This window comes from Alexandromys fortis, unplaced genomic scaffold (genome assembly GCF_014885135.2).
Source record: "Alexandromys fortis isolate MF-2015 unplaced genomic scaffold, M_Fortis_MF-2015_v1.1 scaffold_50, whole genome shotgun sequence".
NCBI lineage: Eukaryota > Metazoa > Chordata > Mammalia > Rodentia > Cricetidae > Alexandromys > Alexandromys fortis.
In genome coordinates, this window is record NW_026067932.1 from 8,869,534 (window position 1) to 8,892,766 (window position 23,233).

At 51.0% G+C, this 23,233-nt stretch overlaps 2 protein-coding genes across 2 annotated transcripts in view; one reads left to right on the top strand and one right to left on the bottom strand.

Moving 5' to 3' along the window:
- Window positions 1–1,962, top strand: part of Stab2 (stabilin 2) — a 135,463-nt gene extending 133,501 nt beyond the window's left edge. The window contains exon 69 of the mRNA XM_050145546.1: window positions 813–1,962. Within this exon, the coding sequence (XP_050001503.1) occupies window positions 813–869 (57 nt within the window). The 3' untranslated portion in view covers window positions 870–1,962. The remainder of the gene's footprint in view (window positions 1–812) is intronic.
- A 369-nt stretch (window positions 1,963–2,331) lies between these two features.
- The window catches only part of Nt5dc3 (5'-nucleotidase domain containing 3), a 44,696-nt gene continuing 23,794 nt past the window's right edge, over window positions 2,332–23,233 (bottom strand). The window contains exons 3-14 of the mRNA XM_050145548.1: window positions 21,970–22,044; window positions 21,315–21,370; window positions 17,738–17,828; window positions 16,623–16,760; window positions 14,991–15,051; window positions 14,469–14,571; window positions 14,231–14,332; window positions 12,403–12,484; window positions 11,268–11,354; window positions 10,544–10,684; window positions 6,609–6,673; window positions 2,332–4,607 (exon numbers count right to left, since the gene is read on the bottom strand). Of these exons, the coding sequence (XP_050001505.1) occupies window positions 4,355–4,607; window positions 6,609–6,673; window positions 10,544–10,684; window positions 11,268–11,354; window positions 12,403–12,484; window positions 14,231–14,332; window positions 14,469–14,571; window positions 14,991–15,051; window positions 16,623–16,760; window positions 17,738–17,828; window positions 21,315–21,370; window positions 21,970–22,044 (1,254 nt within the window). The 3' untranslated portion in view covers window positions 2,332–4,354. The remainder of the gene's footprint in view (window positions 4,608–6,608; window positions 6,674–10,543; window positions 10,685–11,267; window positions 11,355–12,402; window positions 12,485–14,230; window positions 14,333–14,468; window positions 14,572–14,990; window positions 15,052–16,622; window positions 16,761–17,737; window positions 17,829–21,314; window positions 21,371–21,969; window positions 22,045–23,233) is intronic.

Consider the following 23,233-nt stretch of genomic DNA (forward strand, 5'->3'; position numbering starts at 1 on the left):
CGCATGACAGAGTCACCTGGAGCAAAGGGACTGCATTCTAGAAGCAGGATTCAGCTAGATTCAGTCAGAACGAGTAGCCAGAAAGTTCCAGTAAAGGACCCCTGAGTCCAGGACACCAACAGGCTACATCCTCTGACTTTAATATTGGAGAGGGGGCACCTGTCCCAGCTCTCTACATCCAAACACCCTTGAGAAACCTTTGCTAACGCGTGCTGCTTGTCAAAACCTTGGTGCCGCTCAGACCTGATGACAGCCGGCAGCTTAGCAGGGCTCCCTGGCAGGGGGCAGGGCGTCCATGCGTCACCTGTGTGTGAAACTTTTATCATTTTTTTAATTTATTTATTTATTTATTAAAGATTTCTGTCTCTTCCCCACCACTGCCTCCCATTTCCCTCCCCCTCCCCCAGTCAAGTCCCCCTCCCTCATCAGCCCAAAGAGCAATCAGGGTTCCCTGCCCTGTGGGAAGTCCAAGGACCATCATTTTAATCATCACTGGCTAACCCTCGCACCTCGCTAGTGAAGCAGATATCCCTACGGTGCTGTTAGAGAGGAGGAACCAACATCACAGAGGACCTCACAGGCAGCTCAGGCAGCAGAGCATGTGCGGTCCCAGCATAAGCCGCTCTGGCCAGCACCCCCATCCGTACCCCACATTGAGGCATCAGTGTACCAAAAGCCTCCTGTAATGCGTACACCTAACACACGGCATGCTTTCGGCCCCAGGGCTGAGCAGTGTTTCCCAGGGGACAGCTGCAGGAGCAACAGCTCCGCCCCGGTGTCACAGCCCTCAACAGTGACACCCTATCTTCCAGGACCCTGAAGAACAGGAGGTGGAGAGCAGCGACCCCCTGGGGGCACTGAGGCCCTGATGTGAGCAGCCATCCAGCAGCCAGTGCCACGTGAACCCCTGAGCCAGCAGGGCTCTACTGTGGGGTTCTCAACACCAGCTGTCTCCTGTTCTACACTATGATAGAGTCAGAAACCATACCTCACCTCTCTGGTTAATAGAGGGCTGTTTCCATGGGCAAGGTGCCACATTGCCAGGCCCATCCAGAGGGACCTCTACCTCCTCTGAGGCTGTTGTTCTTGGGCATTCCAGATGGCCTTGCTCTATTCCGCCTTATCTTTCGGGTAACTGTGATCCTGTGGTATTTTCCTGTTACTGTAAGTGCCTACGGCAGGGCTTCACCTCGTGAACTTTGTATCCCAGTACCCAGAAGTACCTGCCACAAGTACGTGCTCAATAAATATTATAGAAGAAAATAAAAAGTCACTGAGTGCCTAGGAGGGGTCAAGCTATGAACGCAAACTACTTATTAAGGCTAATTAGAGCCCTTTCAATTAGCCAACATCTGTCTCATGGATTCTTTAGTTTTGTGTCCTTGCATTTACCTTAAGATCTTATAAACTCTCTCAACTCCAGGAAACTGGAGCTGCCCCAGTCCTCTGCAGAGGATAATTTATCACTACCTCTGGGACAACACGTCACGAAGGAGCCATGCCACATTTCCAGGAATCGCCCCAAAACAAGTGTAGGGCAGATTAACTAGTGGCTCCGTGACATCCAGCATCACACCGGGGGACACGGGCACAGATGGGGGTCCACTCGGCACTGTGAGGGTTAAGTGCCAGTACAGATGCTAAACCTATACATACATATAAGACAGGAAAATAAGGCAATCAAAATATTTATAAACTCATCCAAGTTTTTTTGTGTGTGTGTTTTTACATAGAAACCCTATGTATAGCCCTGGCTGTCCTGGAACTAGCTTTTGTAGACCAGGCTGGACTTGAACTCAGATATCCGCCTGCCTCTGCCTCCTGAGTGCTGGGATTAAAGGCGTGCACCACCACCAGCTGGCACAAATTTTCTTAATATTCCTCAGCACGTCCCAGCTTCCCAGGTAAACAAACACAAGCAAGCAGGCGAACCGCCATTTCTTGTTCTTCACTATGTTGCACACTCAACCATCCCCACCCCTGCATCCCCCACCCCTGCATCCCCCACCCCTGCATCCCCCACCCCTGCTGCCTGCCCAAGACAGAGCTCACACAAGAAATCTCGTTTCAAACCCCAGAAACAAATCTACATTTCACCCTTTATCAATACCCTTTTGTGGGTCCACTAGATTGCTTCTTTTGGGGTGCTGGGCATCAAACTCAGGGCCTCAAGCATGCTGGGTAAGCACTCCACCAGGGAGCAATAGTCCCAACCCTAGGATGACTTTTTGATCTTTGGCTTCCTTTAGTAGAATAACCTCAACTCCTGGGGCAAACCATGTTTTGCAGCTGACTTAAGTGCACAGCTGGCGGTGTACCAACAAACCAGGAGACACAACTCAAGCTTTTATTTGGCTGTAAGTTCATTATCACAACATATACAATCAACATGTAGAATAAATAGCAAACTCACATTCCAAATAAATAGTAAACCTACGTCGCGTGTATCGTGCCTGATAGCACACGGGCACAATCTCATTCCTCTACACAAGAACTACATTGGAGCCCAAGCTCGTAACAAGAGACACAGGAGCGCTGTGGGAGGAGAAAGGAAAGACATGCTTCATGCAAGAAGCTGTTGCATGGGGGTCTGCCCGGAGCAGCATCTGAGAAGGGAAGGCGCAGGCCAGTCGGTAGGGTGGGTGTTTTGCTCTTCTCTTGTTCCCCCAGTGTTAGCCGCTGGGGGTTTGGGCAGCTGGCATCTAAGGCCAGCACTGCTCAGCACTGTCGGGATCTCAAAAGGACGCCCCCGGGGCATCCCTAGCAGCACGCATCCTTTTGAGATCCTGACAGTGCTGGGCGTCACCTGCTGGCATTAGATGCCAGCTGTCACCTGCTGGCATTAGATGCCAGCTGCCAAACCTCCCCACTCCCACCCCCACCCTCACCCCCGGCGGCTAACGCCGGGGAAAACATGAACAGAAAAATGCCTATCCTATCTTTAAAAAGAGATCAGAATGCTCAACCCCAGTGTTTAGAACACAACACAGGAGGGGGCCTGGAGGGTCACCTCTGCCATGGTGTTAACACAACAAACAGCTAAGATCCCTATGGTAATACATGGCATCCCAGTGGATGCTGGACAGCCCATTCAGCTTCTGTATTGGGACAGGGCCTAGGAAAGGCCAGGGAGCAGTCTATCAGCAGACAGCTACGATCTGTTTACTGTAGTAAGGGTGCCGAATAGCGAGCACTCGCCACGAGCCTCCTTCATTCGTGCCACTCTTGAGATTTAACATGTGTCACACCACAGTTGCATGCCTGTAATCCAACACTCAGGAGACTGAGGCAGGAGGATTGAGTCCAAGGCCAGCCTGGGCTCCATTGCAAAACCCTAACTGGAGGGAGTGAGGATGGAGGGGGTAAGGAGGAGGGGGAAGAGCAGCTATGGCGGCGGCAGGAACCACATCAGCACAGAAGCTTTCAATGGGCCGGTGACAGGAGACGAGGCTAATCAAGCCACAAGCACAGGACTGTGTGTCATCTCCCCCAACAGCAGCCATTCCTGCGGCTTTCAAAGCATCAAATATGTTCAAAGACACTGGAAAGCAGATGTAATAAAGGATTCCTTCCCCCGGAGCACGGAGGGAGGAAGAGATGCCCCTTGTGAGCTTGGCTCTCAGCATGAACTGTGAAATTCCACCAGCGAGCTGCCTGTCCCAAGTGCCCTAGCACACAGGCTTGCACAGGCCACAGACTGAGCCCCACAGCTTTGCTTCTTGTCGTCTTCTGCGAAGTCCAACCCGCCAGCTGAAAGGCAGTTTTAACTAGAGCTGCCATCCCCTCACCCACCCCTGGGGAGGCGGAAATCTGGCCATCACCCCCTTCGCCAGCTCGGGGCAGACAAAGCAGATTCACACTGAGGACAAATGCTTCTTGTTCTTCCTCAACAAAGTCATTGTGGGAGGCTCTGGTCTCCTGGAGCAGTATGTGTAAAAGTCTGCAAAAGCCTAGGGTCAGAAGACCAGGGACCTGGCGGCAGGTGTCACCGTGCCCTCGTAGTCCCCAAGGCTCTGCTTGTAAACAACCAAGAAATGTCTCAGAACCACGGCATGCCCTCTCTTGACCTGCTGCACACAGACGGCATCAAGAGGGCTCCCTTGTCTCAAAACGCTTGGCGTTGGTTCCACAGTAAACAAGGCTGCATCCGTGTTTCAATGCTGTGCAGAAGAGGGCAGAACCAGGCAGCCAGCTCCTGTCTATACCTGGACAGGACAGTATTCGTGGTAAGGTAGGAAAAATACAAAAGGTGTTGTCTGACTCTTTGGAAAAGCAGCTCTCAGGCCCACTGGGCCCTTTGTGAGGCCGCTGAGGCCGTGGCTGCTCCTGGCTTTTTCCGCCGGCAGACACAGGATTACTTGGCCTGAGCCTCCTGCAAAAGGGGGGCTTTGAAGGCAGAGGGGCTGTCCGACCATGCGGGGAGCTCGTGCTGCAGGGGAGTCCTCCTAGGGTAGAATGTGTGGTGGACATCGTAGTTCAGGAGACAGCTCAAGGACGCCATGTAAATGTCAGCAAACCTCGACAGGCGCCTCAGGAAGTAGGTCGGGTTCTGGTCTGTACGGAACAAGCTCCCAAACTGGGCGTTGAAGAAACTTTTGGTCATTTCTCTGAAGTGTCAAGAAATAAAAACAAAGCAACAGAGAAAGGTTTTAAAATGGATTTTTCTTAACTACTTGCGTAAAAATATACTTAAAACAAAAAGCTACTGGAAAGAAAAAGTAGCCAGTTAGCAAAGAGCAGACCTAATGACCTAATTCCCAGAGAAACTGTGTGAGCCAGGTATGGGGCCAATGCCTGCATATCTGACCCAGGGCTGAAGTCAGATCGGGAAGCCAGCCTAGGCTACACAGGGAGACCCTGTCCTACAAAACAAAGAAACCACAAAACACCATCTGTCAGGCCTCCTCTCAGCTAGCTGGTCACATTCCCCACTTACAGTTAAAGTACTACTCTGAGGCTGGAGTGTGAATGCGTGCTCCTCCAGACACACACTATGTGCAGATCAGAGCCGGCGGAGCAGTTCTGGAGGTACTGAGACAAAGAATTCTGCGTGTTCCTAGGCCAAGAACTAAGCAAGGAAATAAAATGCTGTAAACCCTCAGTCTTCTCATGGAAGAGTTATGGATTATAACATTGATTACCACCCTCCATGGCAGACCCTGCAGTGCCCTGCACGCTCCCTCCCAGCCTAGCCCACGGCACCCACGGGCACTCAGGCCACGGTGGGAGGCCTCTGTGTGTTCTCATCTCAGTCAACATTCCAGCAAAATGGGTCAGTGCCATTTGAGTGGCGTAACGCAGGTTACAGATACAACAGAAGTCTCTCTTGCACAACTGTGCATAAAAACCACTCAGTAGTTAGTAGTTAACAACTCCAGTTGTCATCGGAAATTGACAGAGGCAATGACCAAATGGCCGCAGGTTAAAACCCCAACCAGGTCTCTGCAGATGAACCACACAGATGGCATTTAAACTTTTCCTGCAACATCTCATGGAGATGAGAGGGGAGGAGCCGGAGAGATGGCTCAGTGACTAAGAGTACTTTTTGTTCTTACAGAGGATTCCCAACACCCACAAGGCAGCCCACAGCTGTCTGTAACTCCAGTTCTAGGGGACGTGAAGTCCTCTTTTGACCTCCATTGGCACAAGGCATGGACGAGGTGCACAGACATATATGTAAGCAAAACACTCCTGCACGTGAAAACAATCTAAATAAAAATAATAACAAAAGAGAGAAGAGAAACAAAAACAAAAAGATATGCAGATGGCACGGGTGTGGGGCCAACGGGAGATTCCTGTCAGGTGAAGCGCTTCCTTAATGAGCCACTGTAGGGTCCTGAAAGTGTGTAACCCGTGTGCTGTGGACCGCAGGCCTTCAGAGACGGGTCCTGCAGTCAATCCCATTGTCCCCCTTTCCTACTTTCCTCTGCTCCACATTTTTATAGCAAAAGAATCAGGTCACAATAAGCCCAAGCCAGCCAACGGGCTGAGGAAGAGGTAGGATGGGACTCCGTGCAGGCTTGGCTTCTGCAGAGCCTTCAACATCCCTTGTCATGTCCCTGCCATTGCTCAGGGATCAGAAGCCCTGAAACAACCCCTTTCCACATCTCGGGCTATACCAGGGCATAGGACACCCACATACAATTGGCAGAGAGTGTGAAAGCACCCATCGCAGGGGAGCACGGGTGTCACTAAGGCTCCTACGGACAACCGTTCTCTCGGGGCACACTCATGACATCTCTGACAACAGGAAGGCTTTCTGGGAGTACTCCTGAAACAGCAGGCTGAGGATTCCCGTGTTCAGAGCCCACCCCCAACACAGTGCCAACAGCCGTGTGTCACCAGCTACCAACAACCTGGCGCTAGTCACAGGGAGAAGAAAAGCCATAGCCCCCAGGGTTTCCAGTGGCAAGGGCAGAGGACAGATGGAGCTCACAGCTGGCTCTGAAGAAACACCTCACGTCACCATCCTACAGAACTGGTCCTGGAGACTTAAAAGTCACTGTCACACCTGGGAGCTAGAACGGGATACCTCCGGACGTCACCTCGGATGCACAGAGCATAGCAAGGGTAGGGTGGTACTCACAGGGTGGGCACAAAGCCCTTACCTCATCTCCTTCCTCTCCTTCTTCCACTCCTGCAGAACCAGCTGGGAGTCAGCGTCTCTGTAGACCTGCAGGGACAGAAGCCAACTGTTTCCAGAGCTTTGGTTTCAGACAAACCCATTAGCAGTAAGCATTTCTTAATGGGTAACTTTTCATGAAAGAATCTCAGTCCTTAAGTCTAATAAGGAGGCGCTTGTGTGAAGTAATGCGTTCTCCCAAGTGAAAGCCTGGCTTCTTGACACACACACAGAAGCTTCAGTTCTCTACTATTAGAAGCCTGGCTTAGGACTGAGATGGCTCAACAGATCAAGACGCCCGCCCCCAAGTCTGGTGACCTGGTTCCATCCCGAGTGGAAAGAGAACCACTCCTACAAGATGTCCTCTGACCTCACACAAATGAGGTGGCGTGTGTGCACGCACACAGACACACATACGCAATGCGAAATCTAAGAACGTATTATAGCAAATTAAGATGTAAAATTAGAAAGGCATGAAACCGTTACTAAAGGTTACATATAACACAATACATATATATCCACATATGATATGTGAGCCATGCCCGTAATACCCATATATTCCATGGTAAATACACATTACATGGTATCTTCTGTCCCTACTCCCCGAGTATGAAAAGAATGGCTGAGAAGGAGCATGGTGTGTGTTGTGGGAACGCACCCAATCATGTGGATGGAGTGTTCTTATTTATCGAAGCCGATGTCTTTACTGACAACCTCACTTATGGTGAATGCACGCCGTAAGAAACGTGGCGATACATCCATAGATCCTAAGCCCACGGCATCTGGAAATTAGCACCGAAGTGTTTCACTTACACAAAACAACGGGACTCGGACGCTCTTCACTTTTATAACCCTAATGTCACATCAGCTTCGATGAAAAGGAGACGTGACAAACTCTCTGGTGAGCCAGAATATGAGCAAATGGCAAAAGGAAAGTGACAGACGACTCCCCGCGAGCCAGGAGGTGGCACCTCAACCAAGGTTCTCACCGCTAAATGGCAACAGTGAAGCCAGTGTCAGGGCACTCACGGGTGCTGCTACCTCAGTCTGTGACCACAGGGCAAACTTGGGGCTCAGAGAGCCAACCCCTCCTGTTTGTCACAACTGCCCAGCTCAACCATCAGCCAGTCAAAACCTGTTCCAACTGAGCCTTAGATTTCCTGCCTGATATCTGTCCAGAGCCAGGAAGCAGCAGTCACTGGTAAAACCTTAGCCCTCCTAAGGCAGCAGGAACTGAGCCAGCACCTCTGAGCTTTGATGGGGTACTACAGACACATTTTTAGTTAGTGGTCCCATTTATCTTAGTGTTCCATTTTAGTGTGCGAGTGTTTCGCCTGTGTGTATGTCTCCGTCACGTGCATGCTACCCTCCCAGGTCGTTCTCCATCACTTAGGCATGAGCAGCCTCCTCTCCTGCACCCACGTCATCAGCATCTAGTCACGCTTGCCCCCGTCCATGGCCCCTGCAGAGGCCTACAGACCCCAGCTGTCACCATAGTCATGGCCACTTTGAATGTCCTTCATGACCAAGGAAATTACTCTTTATAGTCATTTTTCCAAAACCAAAAGTTACATTCTTCTGCTTAGTTCATCAGACTTAACGCCATACGACACTCTGCTACTTGTCCCCAAATTAAACCCAATCTCACAGAACATATTTTCCTAATAATGATCTGCCTATTCTGAAAATAACCATCACAGGAAGTTCTGGAAGCATAAGTCATCAGATCAATGGAAAAATGGTAGTCCGGGTAGGGCGGTGAGGAAAGATACGTTACCCACACCAACCGAACTCTTTAGTGCATCAGAACTTGAAGGGATGCAGCAGGCAGGTAAAGACCAAAGAGCTGGACAGAGGCCAGCGTAAGGCCAGCACCGGGATTTCCTGCTAAGCTCAAGGAATCATGGGACATAGGCAGGCTATGCTCTCAGGCTTACCCCAGAGTTTGGAGAGGAAGAAATGAATGTGAGATCTGAACCTTAAGTCAGACTCCACGTCTACCTGGCTCTACGCTGCAGCTACTCTGTAAGGGACAAGTGACCTCAGCTCCGAGCCTCCATCTCCTCTCCTATAATGTCAGGGGAGAAATAGACACGCCAATTCCCTCTTCTTACTTCCCTAGTCTGTGTCTTGTGTGATGCATGTTGTATGTCACAGGAATATGTAAATACTACCATTCTCTCAGCTAGCAAGCATTTTCCGTAGGTCAGAGGGGAAACCTCGTTCCAGAGACAACTGTATTCAGCCAGCACACACAAGTCACACATGTATATGCAACCGTTACAGCCAGCACACGCAGGTCACACATGCATATGCAGTCACTATCACCAGCACATGCAGGTCACACGTGTATTTGATCGGATGCTCAGTCACAGAAGGAATACAAGTCAGGCAGGAGCTGTCTCCTTATCCTCAGAGAGAGGGTTGTTCCCAGACCCCATGACCTAATTGTGGGCACTAACAAACCACACACACACACAGTTTTTCCTATATGTGCATACCTATAACAAAATTCAACTTATAAATTAGGCACAAAATGAGATTAATGCCCAATGATTAAGAAATAGCTTTAACAATATACTATGAACGTTATTTAAAACTTACGGATTGTTTATTTCCTAAATTTTCCATTTCATATTTTTTGACCACATAACCATAGGCAACTAAAACAAAAACACAGAGAGCGTCCCAGTAAGAGTATCATGGAGTCTTAGCCCCACCTGACAACCACTAAGGTGGCAAGCACTTCAGGGTGGTGCTGGGCAGTCCAGACTCAGGCAGACCTGTCACTAACCTCCCAAAACCCAGCTTCCTTATTCTAAAATGTCCCTGCACACACAGGACAGCCGTGACTGAAGGCCGTGCCCTACACAAGCCCTTGGCACGATGGCAGGCACATAAGGAGCAGCTACTACCATGTGACACAGACTCAGCAGCATTAGGCCAGACTCGACACCCAATATTTTTAGAAAACCACCTCACAGCACACACGGTAAAGAAAGCAAAACAAAACCCCAGTCAGAAGAGCCAAGAGGCACGGTCTCAAGAGCCTCCAGGAACCCAGGCCTGGAGGACGTGCGGGGCCCCATGCACTGGAATGTGTACCCCAGGAAAGAGGACAGGCCTACCCTGCCTCTCCTCGAAGCTTGGCAGCAGAATCTGTGGGCAGCAGGCCATGGCCAGAGGCTGCAGGTGTGCGAGCCAAGAGTGGCCATCTGTGCCACTGAACCTAAGCGTCTCACTGATTCGCATTCATTCACAGGGCCATTCACAAGGCACGGGCTGTCAGCTGCACAAAGGGAGACAGGTGGCTCCTGAGATAGGGTGGGAGGACCAAAGGCAGTCACAGGTACAGCCGAGGGGGCTGCGGGGGCTGCGGCTCCGAAATGAGTGTAACAAAAGCATCGTCTAAACTGCCCCAAACTGGCTGCATGACTTGCCACTGAACTCTGGAAAGCGGCTAACCACAGTGCCACTGGAGGCTGGCCCAGGATCCCAACTTGCTCTGTGACTCTTCGGTGGCTAGATTGGCATGTTGATCCCCATGGACCCTTCATTTTACAGATGGGGAAACTGAGGCCAGGGCAGGGGAATCCCCTGGTAATCTAAAGGCAGGGAGGGCGGCTGAGTGTAACTGAGTGGGGACCAGTGAGTAGGTTTTCACCAACGGAGGAACAAAAGTAGCACCTACCATTAGGGCCTGGCGATGGCTCCAGATGGCTCCCAGGAACAGTTGTAAAGGTCCCATCAAGGGGAAAGGACAAAATAACCGCCAGCAACGCTACAGTGTGCCGAGGACAGCTTAGCCCTTACGCTTCATATTACACAGAAAATACAGGACATGCTTTGATCAGAGACAGTCCTGAAGCTTACAAGGGAAAGGAGAGAGAGAAACAACAACAGCAAAAGCAACACCCCAACCTGCATCTGCTCCAGGAGCCCCGTCAAGGTCTGCAGCCAGGTCATGGTCTGAATGTACTGCTCCGTGTTCATGATTTTGAGCTCGGACCGCAGCTCGGGGATGATGGCTCCTGTGCGCCAGCCATGCTTCAGGGTCAAATCCTGATCACAGAGGTCAGAGGTTGCCACATCAGTGCCCTCAGGACACAACAGTGTGTCACCTCTCCCAGCCCTCAGGACGCAACAGTGTGTCACCTCTCCCAGACAAAGGAGGCAGCCATTCGGTCACTCTTAATTGTAACTGTTGGTTATTAACCAGGTTGGATGTGGTGAATTACACTTCATTTAAGACCGATTTGGCCCCAGGCTTTGGCTGCTTCACCCAGAGAAAGTTTCTGCTCTGGAAATCATGGCTGTGACTCACAGCTACTTTGGAGTTTGGGGGGACAGAAAGGTTCCTGGCATTTCATGATTATCATAGTGCTTTATATGGAAGGAATTTGCTTATTAAATTTTTCTTTGAGCACATTTCTTCTTTCCATCATTTCGAAGAGAACAATAAAGGCTATCTTCTTCACAACTCCGATCTTTCCTGATTTGTCAAAGTGAGCCACTCAAAACTTTGCCCCCCCCCCCCACCCACACACACTCCTAGTGTCTAAGGAAAACAAAGATGGCGTCACTACCTCCACCCCTACTAGGTGGAAAAAATGACAGTCCCCACTGAGGGAAGAAGACTCCTCACCGCCAGGTCACTGTATATGTGGTCACCAAAATACAGCACTTTGGATCCTCTCCATCCAGTGAGCTTCAAAAACTCATACAAATTTCCCTGCAACAGAAGAAGATGGATCACTGTATGTCGGAAACACCGCGGCCCAGTCTACAATACCTGTGCTTTAAAACTTGTAAAAGATGTTTTTAACCCCTAAGATTTGTTGTACATACCAACATAGAAAGCTAAAAGCACACTCAGGGAAAACTGTTTAGACCTTTCTTTGATGCCAAATGTACTCTGAAAAAAATTTCACTGTCAGGCATGATGACCCCAACATTCAGGAGGCAGAGTCAGGCGGATCTCTGTGAGTTCTAGGCCAGCCTGGCTGACATAGGCCAGGCTAGCCAGGACTACATAGCAATACTGTCTCAAAAACAACGACAACAACATTCCAGGCTACATAAGCCTCTTTGCAATGATCTTGATACTACCCAAGCATGCTGGGACCGTCATTCCACACAAGCGACTTTTAATTCTGTTGTGACAACCACAGTTGATTCCTTCTGCCAGTGAGCACCAGCGGTGTCACTGCCCCCTAGGCGCTCTCCCGGGGCGTTCTATCAGCCACATCCAAATCTTCTGAGTTATTAGAAGTAAAATTGCCTGAATTAAAACTTGTTTTTCAAGGCCTGGAGAGTACACTCGATGGTAAATCTAGCAGGCTATTACAAACCCACCAAGAATGTCGAGTAAAGAAAACAATTCCAACAACATAAAAATGATGATCAGCATGGCCCAACCTCCTGACAGCCTTACAGGATGATGTCAAAGGGTTTAAAACCGCACAAGGAATGTTGGATGAATAATACACCAAGATTAATGGCCCTCAGAGAGAGCTCTCGGAGGTTTACTACCGACACTTTACATTTTATAGAGGGTAATGCTTTAAATATTATTTTTTAAAACGGTCAACTTTGAGTTAGTGCGAATACCAGCATATGGAACCACTGCATTGACTCTGGCCTAAGTTTTACCATTTAATTATAAGCAGCCGGTCAAGGGATGGACTGTGCCAAGCGCCTCGACAGGCTCGGTATGGGCGGCCCTGTGCGTGCAGACACAAAGCCAAGCAGCCGAAGGGAGCCAGGGAAGGCATAGATACCTGCTTGTAGATCTGGCCTTTCTGGAGCTTGTGGATTTTATCCCAGAGTAAGACACCTTTCTCATTCACCTTCCGGAAAGGTCTAACAACAGAAAAGGGAAGCATTACTAGAACACGGAATGATAACCGGGGACTCACGTAGAACATGAAGCAGCTCTTGGACCCCAAACCTCACTGCGCCCCTGACCCAGGGTACCCCATCCCACACTATGCAGACCCCACCAAAGACCCACTACCCACAAGTCGGTGATGAAGAATAAGGAAAAAATGAAGAAGAAAAGAATTCTAGGGTCAACCACCCTTGACAAGCACAAGCCCTTTTAGGCAGGTTTCCCTAGGACATCTGGCAGGGCAGAGAGCATCTGCTTCTCAGGGGAAGCCTGCAGGGACACTGCTGCCACCCTGGGTCAGACGCCAGGCAGAGGGCAGGGGCACCAGCTATGATGGGGCTGGGAGTGTGGCCACGGGACTCAGGGTCCTTTTGGGGCAACTGTTTCCCCAGTCACAGAAATAGAAACTTCCTGTAGGTATCAAAACCGAATTTCCCTTTTCTAAGGAACATGAAGATCTCTGTGCACTTTTATTTATATGTCTTTTCTTTAATCCTGTGGGCAATCTCTCATGTGACGTCATACTCCCTAAACACATTAGCAGCAAGACAAGCTGGCTGCTTATCCTCGCCAAATCCGTCATCTTTAGTGGCTGCTTAACATTTCCTCACATGGATATTCTGAATGAACGAGTCATCCTCAACGGTTGGGCTTCTATAAATAACGGAAGGAATGGGAATGTTTCGGCTGTTACTGCAGACATCCAGAACAAGGGGGAGAAGGTGCGGGGCCGTGAGTCCCTCCCAGGAAGAGCCGGGGCCCTGACCCCCGCACTGTGGACAAACATGTCAGAAAAGCCTGGGTGAAGGGAGGCCCAGCTTTCCCAGGAATCCAGGAATTGTGTGAGGGCCCTGAAGCAACATGGTGAGCACGCAGCTTCTGATCCACTCAAGACTCTGGCCTGCATTCTCATTCTCTCTGCTTGGCTTTGGGGCTTGCCTCTTCTTCCGGGAGCCTCTGTAGAACTGAGCATCCCCCAAGGAGTGTACACTTGCTGCACTAACTTCAGGTACCACATTAGGGTGCTTGAACCCACCACAGCAAAGGCTGCTGGTCACCAGCTACAGACCAGGAAAGCCCGTGCAAACCTTCCCAAACTAGTGCCTTAGACAGAAACTATTCTTAGAATGCTATCACAAGAATCCTCAACAATGTGGGTCTCTAGAAGTGGGGGCCATCTATCTGTCCCCCAGGATAAATGACATTTTAGCACTCTTGTGCTGTTCCCAACTCCTCCTCGTCACCTCCCAAAACTCCGGAGGCAGGGCCGGGGGGGGGGGGGGGGGGAGACATTACATAAGACATGGTTGAACCTTGTCCTGGATGGCAGAGAAGTCTGCAAAATCCAGCTGCAATTTTAGATGCACCAATTAGCTTTATTTCAAGAGATGCCACCAGGCGGTCTGGCATTGGTAGCACTCTCTTATACGTCACAAGGCATCTGGAGCCAAAGACCTACTTTGCTGTATGGTATTGATCCTTGTTTTCCATCGTAGTCTATCAGTTTCTTAAAGCCTGACCCCCATGACCACAGCAACCCACGCTGAGCTGAGAATGCTGTCTATGTGCCCGCCCACTCTTCCCAAAGCTGGGTGTTAAACGGGTTACAAATCAGGAGCTGTGCCTCGGATGCTCGGGACCTTGTAACTGCATTTCACTAAAGCACACTCTTCCCGTATTCACAGAATACCAGCAAGCCCCCAACAGATGGGCCTTACCTCCTCTTATCATTGAAGAAGTTGGGTTTCTCGGCCTGAACTATGACCACATCGAAGAGGTCCCGCCAGTCCTTCCCCACGATGTACCGCATCCCTTTGTCTCTGGAACAAGGCAGCCAGGTGAGCTAACACCAAAGGGATGAACTTTTTAAATGTCTTGCAAACTACTCCTTCCCAGCTGCGAAGACGGATGGTGTCTGAGCCATGAGCCAGCCGCTGGCGAGGGGACAGAACTTACACGAAGCTGCTGGGGCTGTTGGTGATGAGGAACATCTTCTTCCCATGGTCAGCCAGCTTAGCCAGCACCGCACGGGTCTGCTCGGCATAACAGATGTACTTCTCTAAGGATGAGGGAGAAGTTCGCGTGGTCAGGATGAAATCAGACACTCCGGAGGCGCTTACAGGGTGGGCGCCTGGGCTAAGCAGTGTCCTAGGCACAGTGGGGAATCTCAAGGATGTCTCAAGGCAGGTTGAGTGAGGGATGTGAGTGCCCAGCGTTTGGGAAACAAAGACTACACACACACACACACACACACACACACACACACAGAAACAGAGGATAGTGTGGCACAGCAGCCATCACCTCTCTTAGAACAACACTGACAGACACCAAGCTCTAGGACAGAGAGGAGACACCTTCACTGCCAGAATCAGAGTCCTTAGACAACACCTGGGAGACGCCTGTGGTCCCTGTCCAGCCCCTAGGGCGTGAAGTTTAAAAGCCCACACAGCAGTGCAGCGAGGGCCGCTGAGTACGTACCAATGTCTGCTTCGATGGCCCGGTACATGATTCCCTTGATGTGGACATCCCGTATGGAGTCCTGTCGAAGGAAGATTCGTCATCAGTGAAAGGGGAGCTGGAGTCGGCCCCCGTGGGGCAGCATCAGCCCTCACCTCCATCTTAGAAGCCTGCTGCCCCACATGCTACGCATCTCAACACCAGCCCATTGAGCCCAGGTAGGACTTTAGGAAAAGCTGTGTTCCTACGGTGGCAGGGGCTGCTGCCAATGCAAGTTCAAAAAGCCTCTCTTTAAAGAGGTCATTTGTGTGATTCTGAATGAAGTCCCACGTGACAAAGAGTAGTTTACATGCAGGATGGCCAACAGATCGGTGGCAGACAGCCTCTGCAGGAAGGGGGCCCTGGCCTGCAACAATAGATGCAAACAGTTCTAAGGCAGGACATCCTCTCTGGATGCCACCGGTAGGGCTAGAAGCTGCCCCGTCACTGTCACCAGGCAGCAGCAGGTCTAACAAGAAAGAGGAAGACAAAAACTCCATTGTAGGCTCAGGGCTGTGCCAGCATGGCCTTGCCCGGTGTCACTGAAGGGTTCTGCTTGCAGGGTGGAGACCGCGCAGCAGGCCCTTCATAGACTCCTGAAGGGCCCAGGGAACGTTCTGGTTCTTGGAGCAGGGGTGTATGCCTGCCACTGTTAGCGTGCTTCTGTCAGAGTGGGCCACTCTGAGCTACACTCTGAGTCTCAGCTACCTTCAGCCTAAGCCTGTTCTGATTCTACACAACACAGAAGACGATGGGTTAACGCAAGCTAAACTGCCTGGGTTAAAAATCTAGGCCCTGCCATTAACTAACTGTGTGACCCTGGACATTCAGGTTCTCGGTGCCTCCGTGTCTTTACATCGGGAGTGATGATAATAGTAACACCTCCGGGTACCAAACACAAAGAGGTAATAAGCTAATGCAAAACACTCCACTCAGAGCCTATTATTATCTGTCAATAATATATAGACATATTTTTAGTTACTGAGAAACTGACACAGATTAATAGAACATGTAGTTCTATAAATATGTAACTGTGAACACAAACTTATAGAACATGTACATATGAATCTGAGTGTTTGTATCTGTCTGCTGCCCTCCGGTGGGATTCTGAAACAGCTTCTGCAGGCCTCGGTGAGTCATGTGGAGCCTTTGTGGATATGAGGAAAAGATGCCCTGTTAACCAATCCCTCCGGCTCTCCTCACCCCCAGACATCCTCGTGGGACACAGTGTACACCAAAGTACACTGTATCCCCTAAAGGTGTGCAATGGTCTGGCATTGGAAAAGATTTTAAAAGGGCTCCCTCTGGGTGATAGCAGCCTCACAGCTGAAGCACAGGGCAGGGACAGTGACCTCTTCTGTCTGAAGAGGAGGCAGGCTCAGGGGATTCAAAGTCCAGGTCCTGGCAGGCACCATCTGTGTTAGAGCATGTCATGTGTTAGAGCATGCTGTCCTGGTTATTCTGAAGCAGCTCTGTTCCTTTATGACGGCCACAGTCAATCACAGAGACTGGTGACCCCAGAGAAGTACCACCCGAACTCCCCACCCAGACACAGCTGGCCTTCTCCAGAAAGACACAGAGCCACTGCCCTGAGCTCCTGCCCTCTGCCCTCACCTTGACATCTTTGTAGAGGTGCACAGGCTCGTAGTCAATGTTGTTCTTCAGGAAGTGCTCATTCACACACGACAGCAGGGTCATCTCGGGCAGTGAGAAGATATCCATGAACTGCTTCATGGTGTTCCCGTGAGAACTCTGCGGGCGGAAGGCAGGCTGAGCAATGCAGACCCCATCTCACGTGGTGACAAGCAGCAAGAGGCTGCCCGGAGGCCAGGGGGTCCCAGCGATCCGCACTTGGCTCCCCCTGCACACGGGGAGCTTCAACGGTGAGCACCTAAAGTGTTCCCTTGTTCCTGGGCCTCCGGGGGTGATTCTCCCTCCCTCCCTCCTTCTCTTCTGCTCTCCCTCCTCTTCCCTCCCAGGAGGTGAGAAAAGCCCAGATCATGCCCAGCAAAGGCAGCTGAGCAGACCTCAGTCTCAGAATGCTTCAGCCCGTCTCAGGACAGCCACGGCTGCTCCTAGGCAACCCCTAGGGACTCACACCAAAACGTGGAGCCACGCTTGCAGGGATATGGGGACAAATGGGGTGACTGAGAAGACAGAAAGAGCCTCCACCAGAGGGGATCGTCAAGAGCCAACAGTGACTCTCTCTCTCTTTCTTTCTCTCTGATCTACACTCTCTCTACACTCTCTCCAGACACCAACTCAGGGTCCAATCAATCACACACACACACATGCTAGGCAAGCCCAAACATTAAGTTTCTTTAGCTACAAGCGCCCCCCTCCCCAAAGCACCTGTGCACAAGGCTTGGCTCTTTCCAGGTGGTGCTACTGAGAAGCAATTGGGTCAGAGGCTGCTAACTTCATCCGCAGGTCATCTCATGACCAACTCACACTGACTGACTAGTAAGACACAGGGCCCAGCTGTAGGAAGCAGATGTAGCTCAGCCCCCAAACCCTTACCTTTCTCCCTCTTTCTGCTTCCCCCTTTCCTCCACCCCACCCTTCTTAATGACGCTGTGCCTCACTGCAGACCTGGGAGCATCAGAGCCGTGACCTCCGAATCCAGAAGCCCAGCTAAGTCCTTCCTCCCTAAGACGTTTCTCCAGCCGTAAAACTGCCGATCAAAGGGGAAAGGCGGCTGCTCCTGACGACCCAGCGGCTGTCCTTACCTTTCCGTAAAAGTCACTCATCTGCTCCAAGGGCACATGGGATCCCTCATACATGTCTATGACTTCCTCATCGGGGACAACACTGAGGCCTCTGAAAAAATACAGTGGTGTCGTTACAGGGTTAGACTGCAGAGAGCAACATCTGACTTCCGCATACTGATGGGGTTTTTCCACTATGGCAGGAGACCTGCTGGAGGCAAAATATGACCAGCAGACAGGATGCTACTGCCAGGCTTCCGTCGGAAACAAGATCCAGATTTACAGCAATAACTAATCCTACGTGACGTCTCCAACACGCCGAGCAGGATTTCACCTGGGCACCCAGCTACCTGTCACCTGTCCTAGGAGTTACTGCTCTTCCCACAGGAATGGTTACGTGCCTCCCTCCAAGTTATCCAGGCAGAAAGCATCGCATCAGGGTTAAATCCGCTCTCCACGGCTTTCAACCCCCGGTGGGTGATTTTTCACACATCTGAGCAGAGAAAGCTTGTTTCTGTCTCTAACTCATTCTTCTTCCTCCATGACTGTCCCCAGCACTGAGTGCTGAGGTGGTAAAAGTCATGCAAGAGGCTGAGCTCCTACGGCAGGAAGCTCAGTGAGAGGAGCGCCAGGTGACACGGACCGCCTGCTCTCCTCTGCACACATCCACTCTAGGCCTGACCTGGAACTTGCAAATCAGTCCAGTTCCTGCACATCCAGGGGAAACGTCACCTGCTCACCCAGAGTTGCCCATCTCAGAAGGCTGCTCTTCCGCCCTTCTCCAGGGGTGAGCACTCAAGAAACAGAACCGGTAATTAGGAAACCGCAGAGGGCCTCGCTGCCTTCCACAGGGGCAAGTCAATCAGCGGAAGTGCCAACGGGCTGATGAGGTGCAAAGCAACCCGACCTTAAGAGACATGTGTGGTGTAGTCTGTGCTTTGACCTGTGATGTCTTCCAGTCTCCACATTAGGGCTAAACGCACTGTCATTTAGTCTGACTGACCTGTCACAATCCTGGCCTTTGAGAACAAAAACAAAACAAAACAAAACGTGCTGTGCTCCGGCAATCAGATAAGACCTTGTAACAAACCAGATCATTCTAGACTGACCTTGGAGAACAGCCACCTCACAGGGAAAGAAAGCAGGCAAAACCAAAAGGGGATCCGATGAGGTGAAGGTAGGTTACACACACACATCTGTGCACACACACACAAACCCCAGCAAGCAAAATCATGGGGGGAATCCGTGGAGGTGAGGGTCAGTGAGACACACACAAACACCCACCCACACACACACAGGGGATTCGATGAGGTGAGGGTTAGTTAGTCACAAACACACACACACCCCGGGCCTTGCCCTTGTGGCTTTTGCCTTGGCTGAAAGTCAAGCCCTAGGGTGTGACCTGCGGCAGAGGTCAGAACTGAGCAAGACTGGAGCCAGCTGCCCCCCCCCCTCCGGTGGTTCTCACCTGGTTGAGGGACCGAGGTGCGGCACGTTTGCCTGCCTGTCCCGGTGCACTTCTAGCACACTTCACAACCAGCTACACCGCAGGCTCTGGGGCTGGCCAGTTTACAGAGACACCAAGGCTCCTAGAGCCTTGCTGAGACCCATGAGGTAGGGCAGCAGAGCTGGGGTTCACGTGGGGAAGTCAGTGTGACCCCCGAGACAGGCACACGACACCGCACCCTGGAGACTCATTCTGCTCTGGTGGCAGAGAGTGTGCTGGAACTTGCACCTGAGGGTCCCTTCTTAAACACCTCACCTGGCTCCCCCTGCTGAGCCCTGACATCTGACCCTTACACAATGGCCGGGGACACACAAACAAAGGGGATAACAGGAGTGGGTGGGTGGGGGTCAGGACGGGATGGGAAGGACCTGGGAAGGAGCAAGGAAAGAGCAGGACCACTTCAGGCTGGGAGGGGAAACAGGACAGGCAGCGGGCCGTGGGTGCGGGCAGGAATGGGAAGCCAAGGAGGGGAGAGGAGCGTGAGGCCGGCCACACAGTCCTGGGGAAAGCAGAGCAGAGACTTCCTGCTGATTTCACCCAGCTCACCCACTCCCTCACCTAACATCAAATCAGGCACAGGGCCCACCCTGTGTGAAGGACAGGAAGCTCCTCCACTCTCCAGACCTGAGGCTGCGGGATGCAAGCTGGCGCTGGTTGAGAACACAGTAACACATCTGTGTTGGTTTTCAGTTACTTGCGACTAAGAGTCTTAACAAATCCAGGCACTTAAGAACCTGTGTAGACGCAGCCGAGGGCAGTCTACAAGCACAGGCAGCCCTCGGGGTCTGAGAGGGGGGCTGTTGAGAGTGATATCTGTGTGGGCGAACAGCACTGGGGGAACACCCGTAAGGGCCAGGAGAGAGGGGACGCTGTGCATGAGGCCAGGAAGGACGTACAGATGTGGGGACAAAAGGGACAATCTGGTGAGGATTTTCAGAACACTGGTGGCTTCTGGGATGGCTGATCTGGGTCTGATCCCCGGGACCAGCTCCACAGAGTTGTCGCCTCACAAAGGCTGTCCCAAGACAAGCAGCCACACTGGAGGAGACAAGAGGGCAGAGTCCATTTTTTTAAACAAGAAAAAAATTTTAAACAAGAAAATAACCGTGTTTGGCACGTGACATTTTTAAAAAGCAGAGGTATCTGGGTAAAAAATGAAGCAAATAAACCAGGCGGTCGTGGCACACGCCTTTAATCCCCAGATTAAAGGCAGAGTCAGGTGGGTCTCTGTGAGTTCAAGGCCAGCCTGGGCTACAGAAAGAGTACCAGGATAGGCTCAAAGTTACTAAGTTTAAGGGGAAAAAAGCAAACCCTGAACAAGGAAGGAAATCGGGGTACATGTTTCTGCCTATGAAGCCACACAAGGAAGACTACTGTAACAACTGAGGTCCAATGAGGGCAGAAGACCATGACCGGAGTAGACAGGGACAGAGTGACCAAAAGCCAAACCCTCACCTGCCACAGCAGGGCAGAGTCCATATCTAACAAATCAGGAAACATGGAATTCTATGCACAAGCGTGTATACAGGCACACACTGAAGGACCTACAGTTCTGAAGAGCCCACAGTGCTGGGGCGGAGGGGGACAGGGCTGCTGCTGGCCCTGGCGCCTTCGCTGGTGCTCGAGTCTACCTGCAGGCCTGCTTTACTCCGACAGAGTTTATGAGACAACGGTCTAAACTATAGCATGTGTGCCTTTTAAAGAATAAGACCCACACTAAGACCAGACCGACCACTCCCTGAACCCCTCCCCAATAAGAAAACATCGACAGCCAAAACCCTTCATTTTAAGTCAGAGATTTCTTCTACCTAAACAAAGTGCTTCTATGAGTTCTAAAAAAAAGAAGAAAAAGAGCCAATATTGGGCTCCCTAATCGTCACAGGGAGAATGAGATGCTCCGCCACCCACACCCGTGTGGCTTCTCACCCACCCTCAGCTCCTGAGGGCGTCCCTACAGACAATACACAGGCCTCAGCGTGTATTCCTGAACGAGTTACACGTGGCCACTTCCCTCGTTCCTGGTCGGTGAACGGAGCCTGAAATGCAAAGCCCCTGGGTTACACCAGGGAGCGAGAGGCCACTTCCTCTTACCTGTAGACGGTTCCCATCTGGATGTAATGAAAAGCATCGATCTTCATCAGCACTGCCTTTAAAGACAGACATGTGCACACGTGTGAACAGAGCAAGGGCCGTTATAAATCCTATCGATACTGCGTTTCCCCAACACGCGCATTAGGAGGGTTCTCAACCTTTAAAACAGTTCTTCATGTTGTGGAGGCCGCCAACCATAAATCTATTTTCGTTGTTACTCCGTTACTGTAATTTTGCTACTGTTATGAGTTGTGATGTAAATATCTGTGTTTTCCTGTGGTCCTAGGCGACCCCTGGGAAAGGGTTGTCAACCCCCAAAGGGGTCGGGACTCAGAGGTAGAGAAACACTGCATGCATGGTTTCTAAGAGTCTTGCGTATTAACCGAGGTGCGTTTGAAGGAAACGACAGTGAGAAAATTAAAGGGAATAAGATACGGCAGCTGGCTGCCCCCTACCAGCATTAACCCGCACTCACAAACCTTCCTAACACCTCCCTCTTCCAATTGGTTCTACCAAGTATATTTGAATAATTTCATCCTGCAGCCCCGAAGAACTGCATTCCGACCCATCTACCATGGAAAGCACTAGGGGTTTTTTTATTAAGCAGATTTTTGCTTCCAACACCGTAAAACTGCAGAAAACCAGGAAAACTCACCCGCTGGACGTCGTAATGGAGCCCACGGATGGCGAAGTTTGGGTCGTACTCATACTTCCTGATCTCCGCGGGGTACTGAGGGGACAGAGGACGTGTGATGAGCGAAATGTGAAAGAAGAGGACACGCGTAGGGACACGCTCCTGGGATAGAAGCACTTAGGAAGTAGTGCAGAAGGGTCAGGAGTTCAAAGTTATTCTCAGCTACACACAGAGTTCAAGGCTAGCTTGCGCTTCCTCAGCCCCTGGCTTACAATAAAACAGGAAAGGAGGGCAGAGCAGTAAGTTCAGGATGGCACAGATCGGCCCTGTTCGACGGCCTGAAAACGATGCCCGTAAGGACAGACCACAGCTTGGCCCTCTGTTTCTCCATCCTGCCCTGGGCTCCATTGGTCCAGACTGAGATCAGACCCTCGATCCCACTTGCACGCCATCATGTGGAGCCCTGCAAGGCTAACCCTAACTGTCAGCCTCACGGGATCTGGTATCATCATGGAGACAAACCTCTGGGTACATCTGAGAGACTTCTAGATTAGGCTAACAAGGAGCTGAGACCACCCTAGATAAGGGCAGCACCATCCACCCCACAGTGCTGTATAAAGATTAAGCGAACTGGGCATGTGTAATATTCCTTTACACTGTGTGAATATATGTCGCTGTGATTGGTTTAATAAAGTAGCTGACTGGACAATAGTTGGGTAGGATAAGGTCAGGCAGGAGAGCCAGACTAGGAGGACGCTGGTAGGAAGGAGGGCAGAGTCTGGAGTGGCGAGCAGACACAGATGGACACGCAGTACTGAGAAAAGGTACCAAGCCATGTGCAAAGCATGGGTTAATTTATGTGTAAGAGTTAGCTAGTAACAAGCCTGAGCTATCGACCGAGCATTTATAATTAATATTAAATAAGTCCTCTCGGTCCTGCTTCAAGGTTTCTCTGCCACAATGGACTGGGCCCTCAAACTGAAAGTCAAAATAAACCCTCCCTTCCTTATTTCTGTCAACTTCACGTTACCATGACCTTGGCATCCAAATGAGGTCTTTGGGGGAAGCCTCCATAGGACTGACTTGTTACTGTTCTCACCCGACTGTGCTGGCTGGGGAACCCCACAGCTACTGTCCCAGGGGACTTTCTCAGCCTGTGGCCCCATCCACTTGTACTGTTCTGAGAACACACGGAGCCTTTGGAGACAGACAGCCTGGTCTCTGCTCTTCCCTAACTGCATACTCTTGCTCGCATTATACAAAAATGCCAGTCCCTCCTCTACAC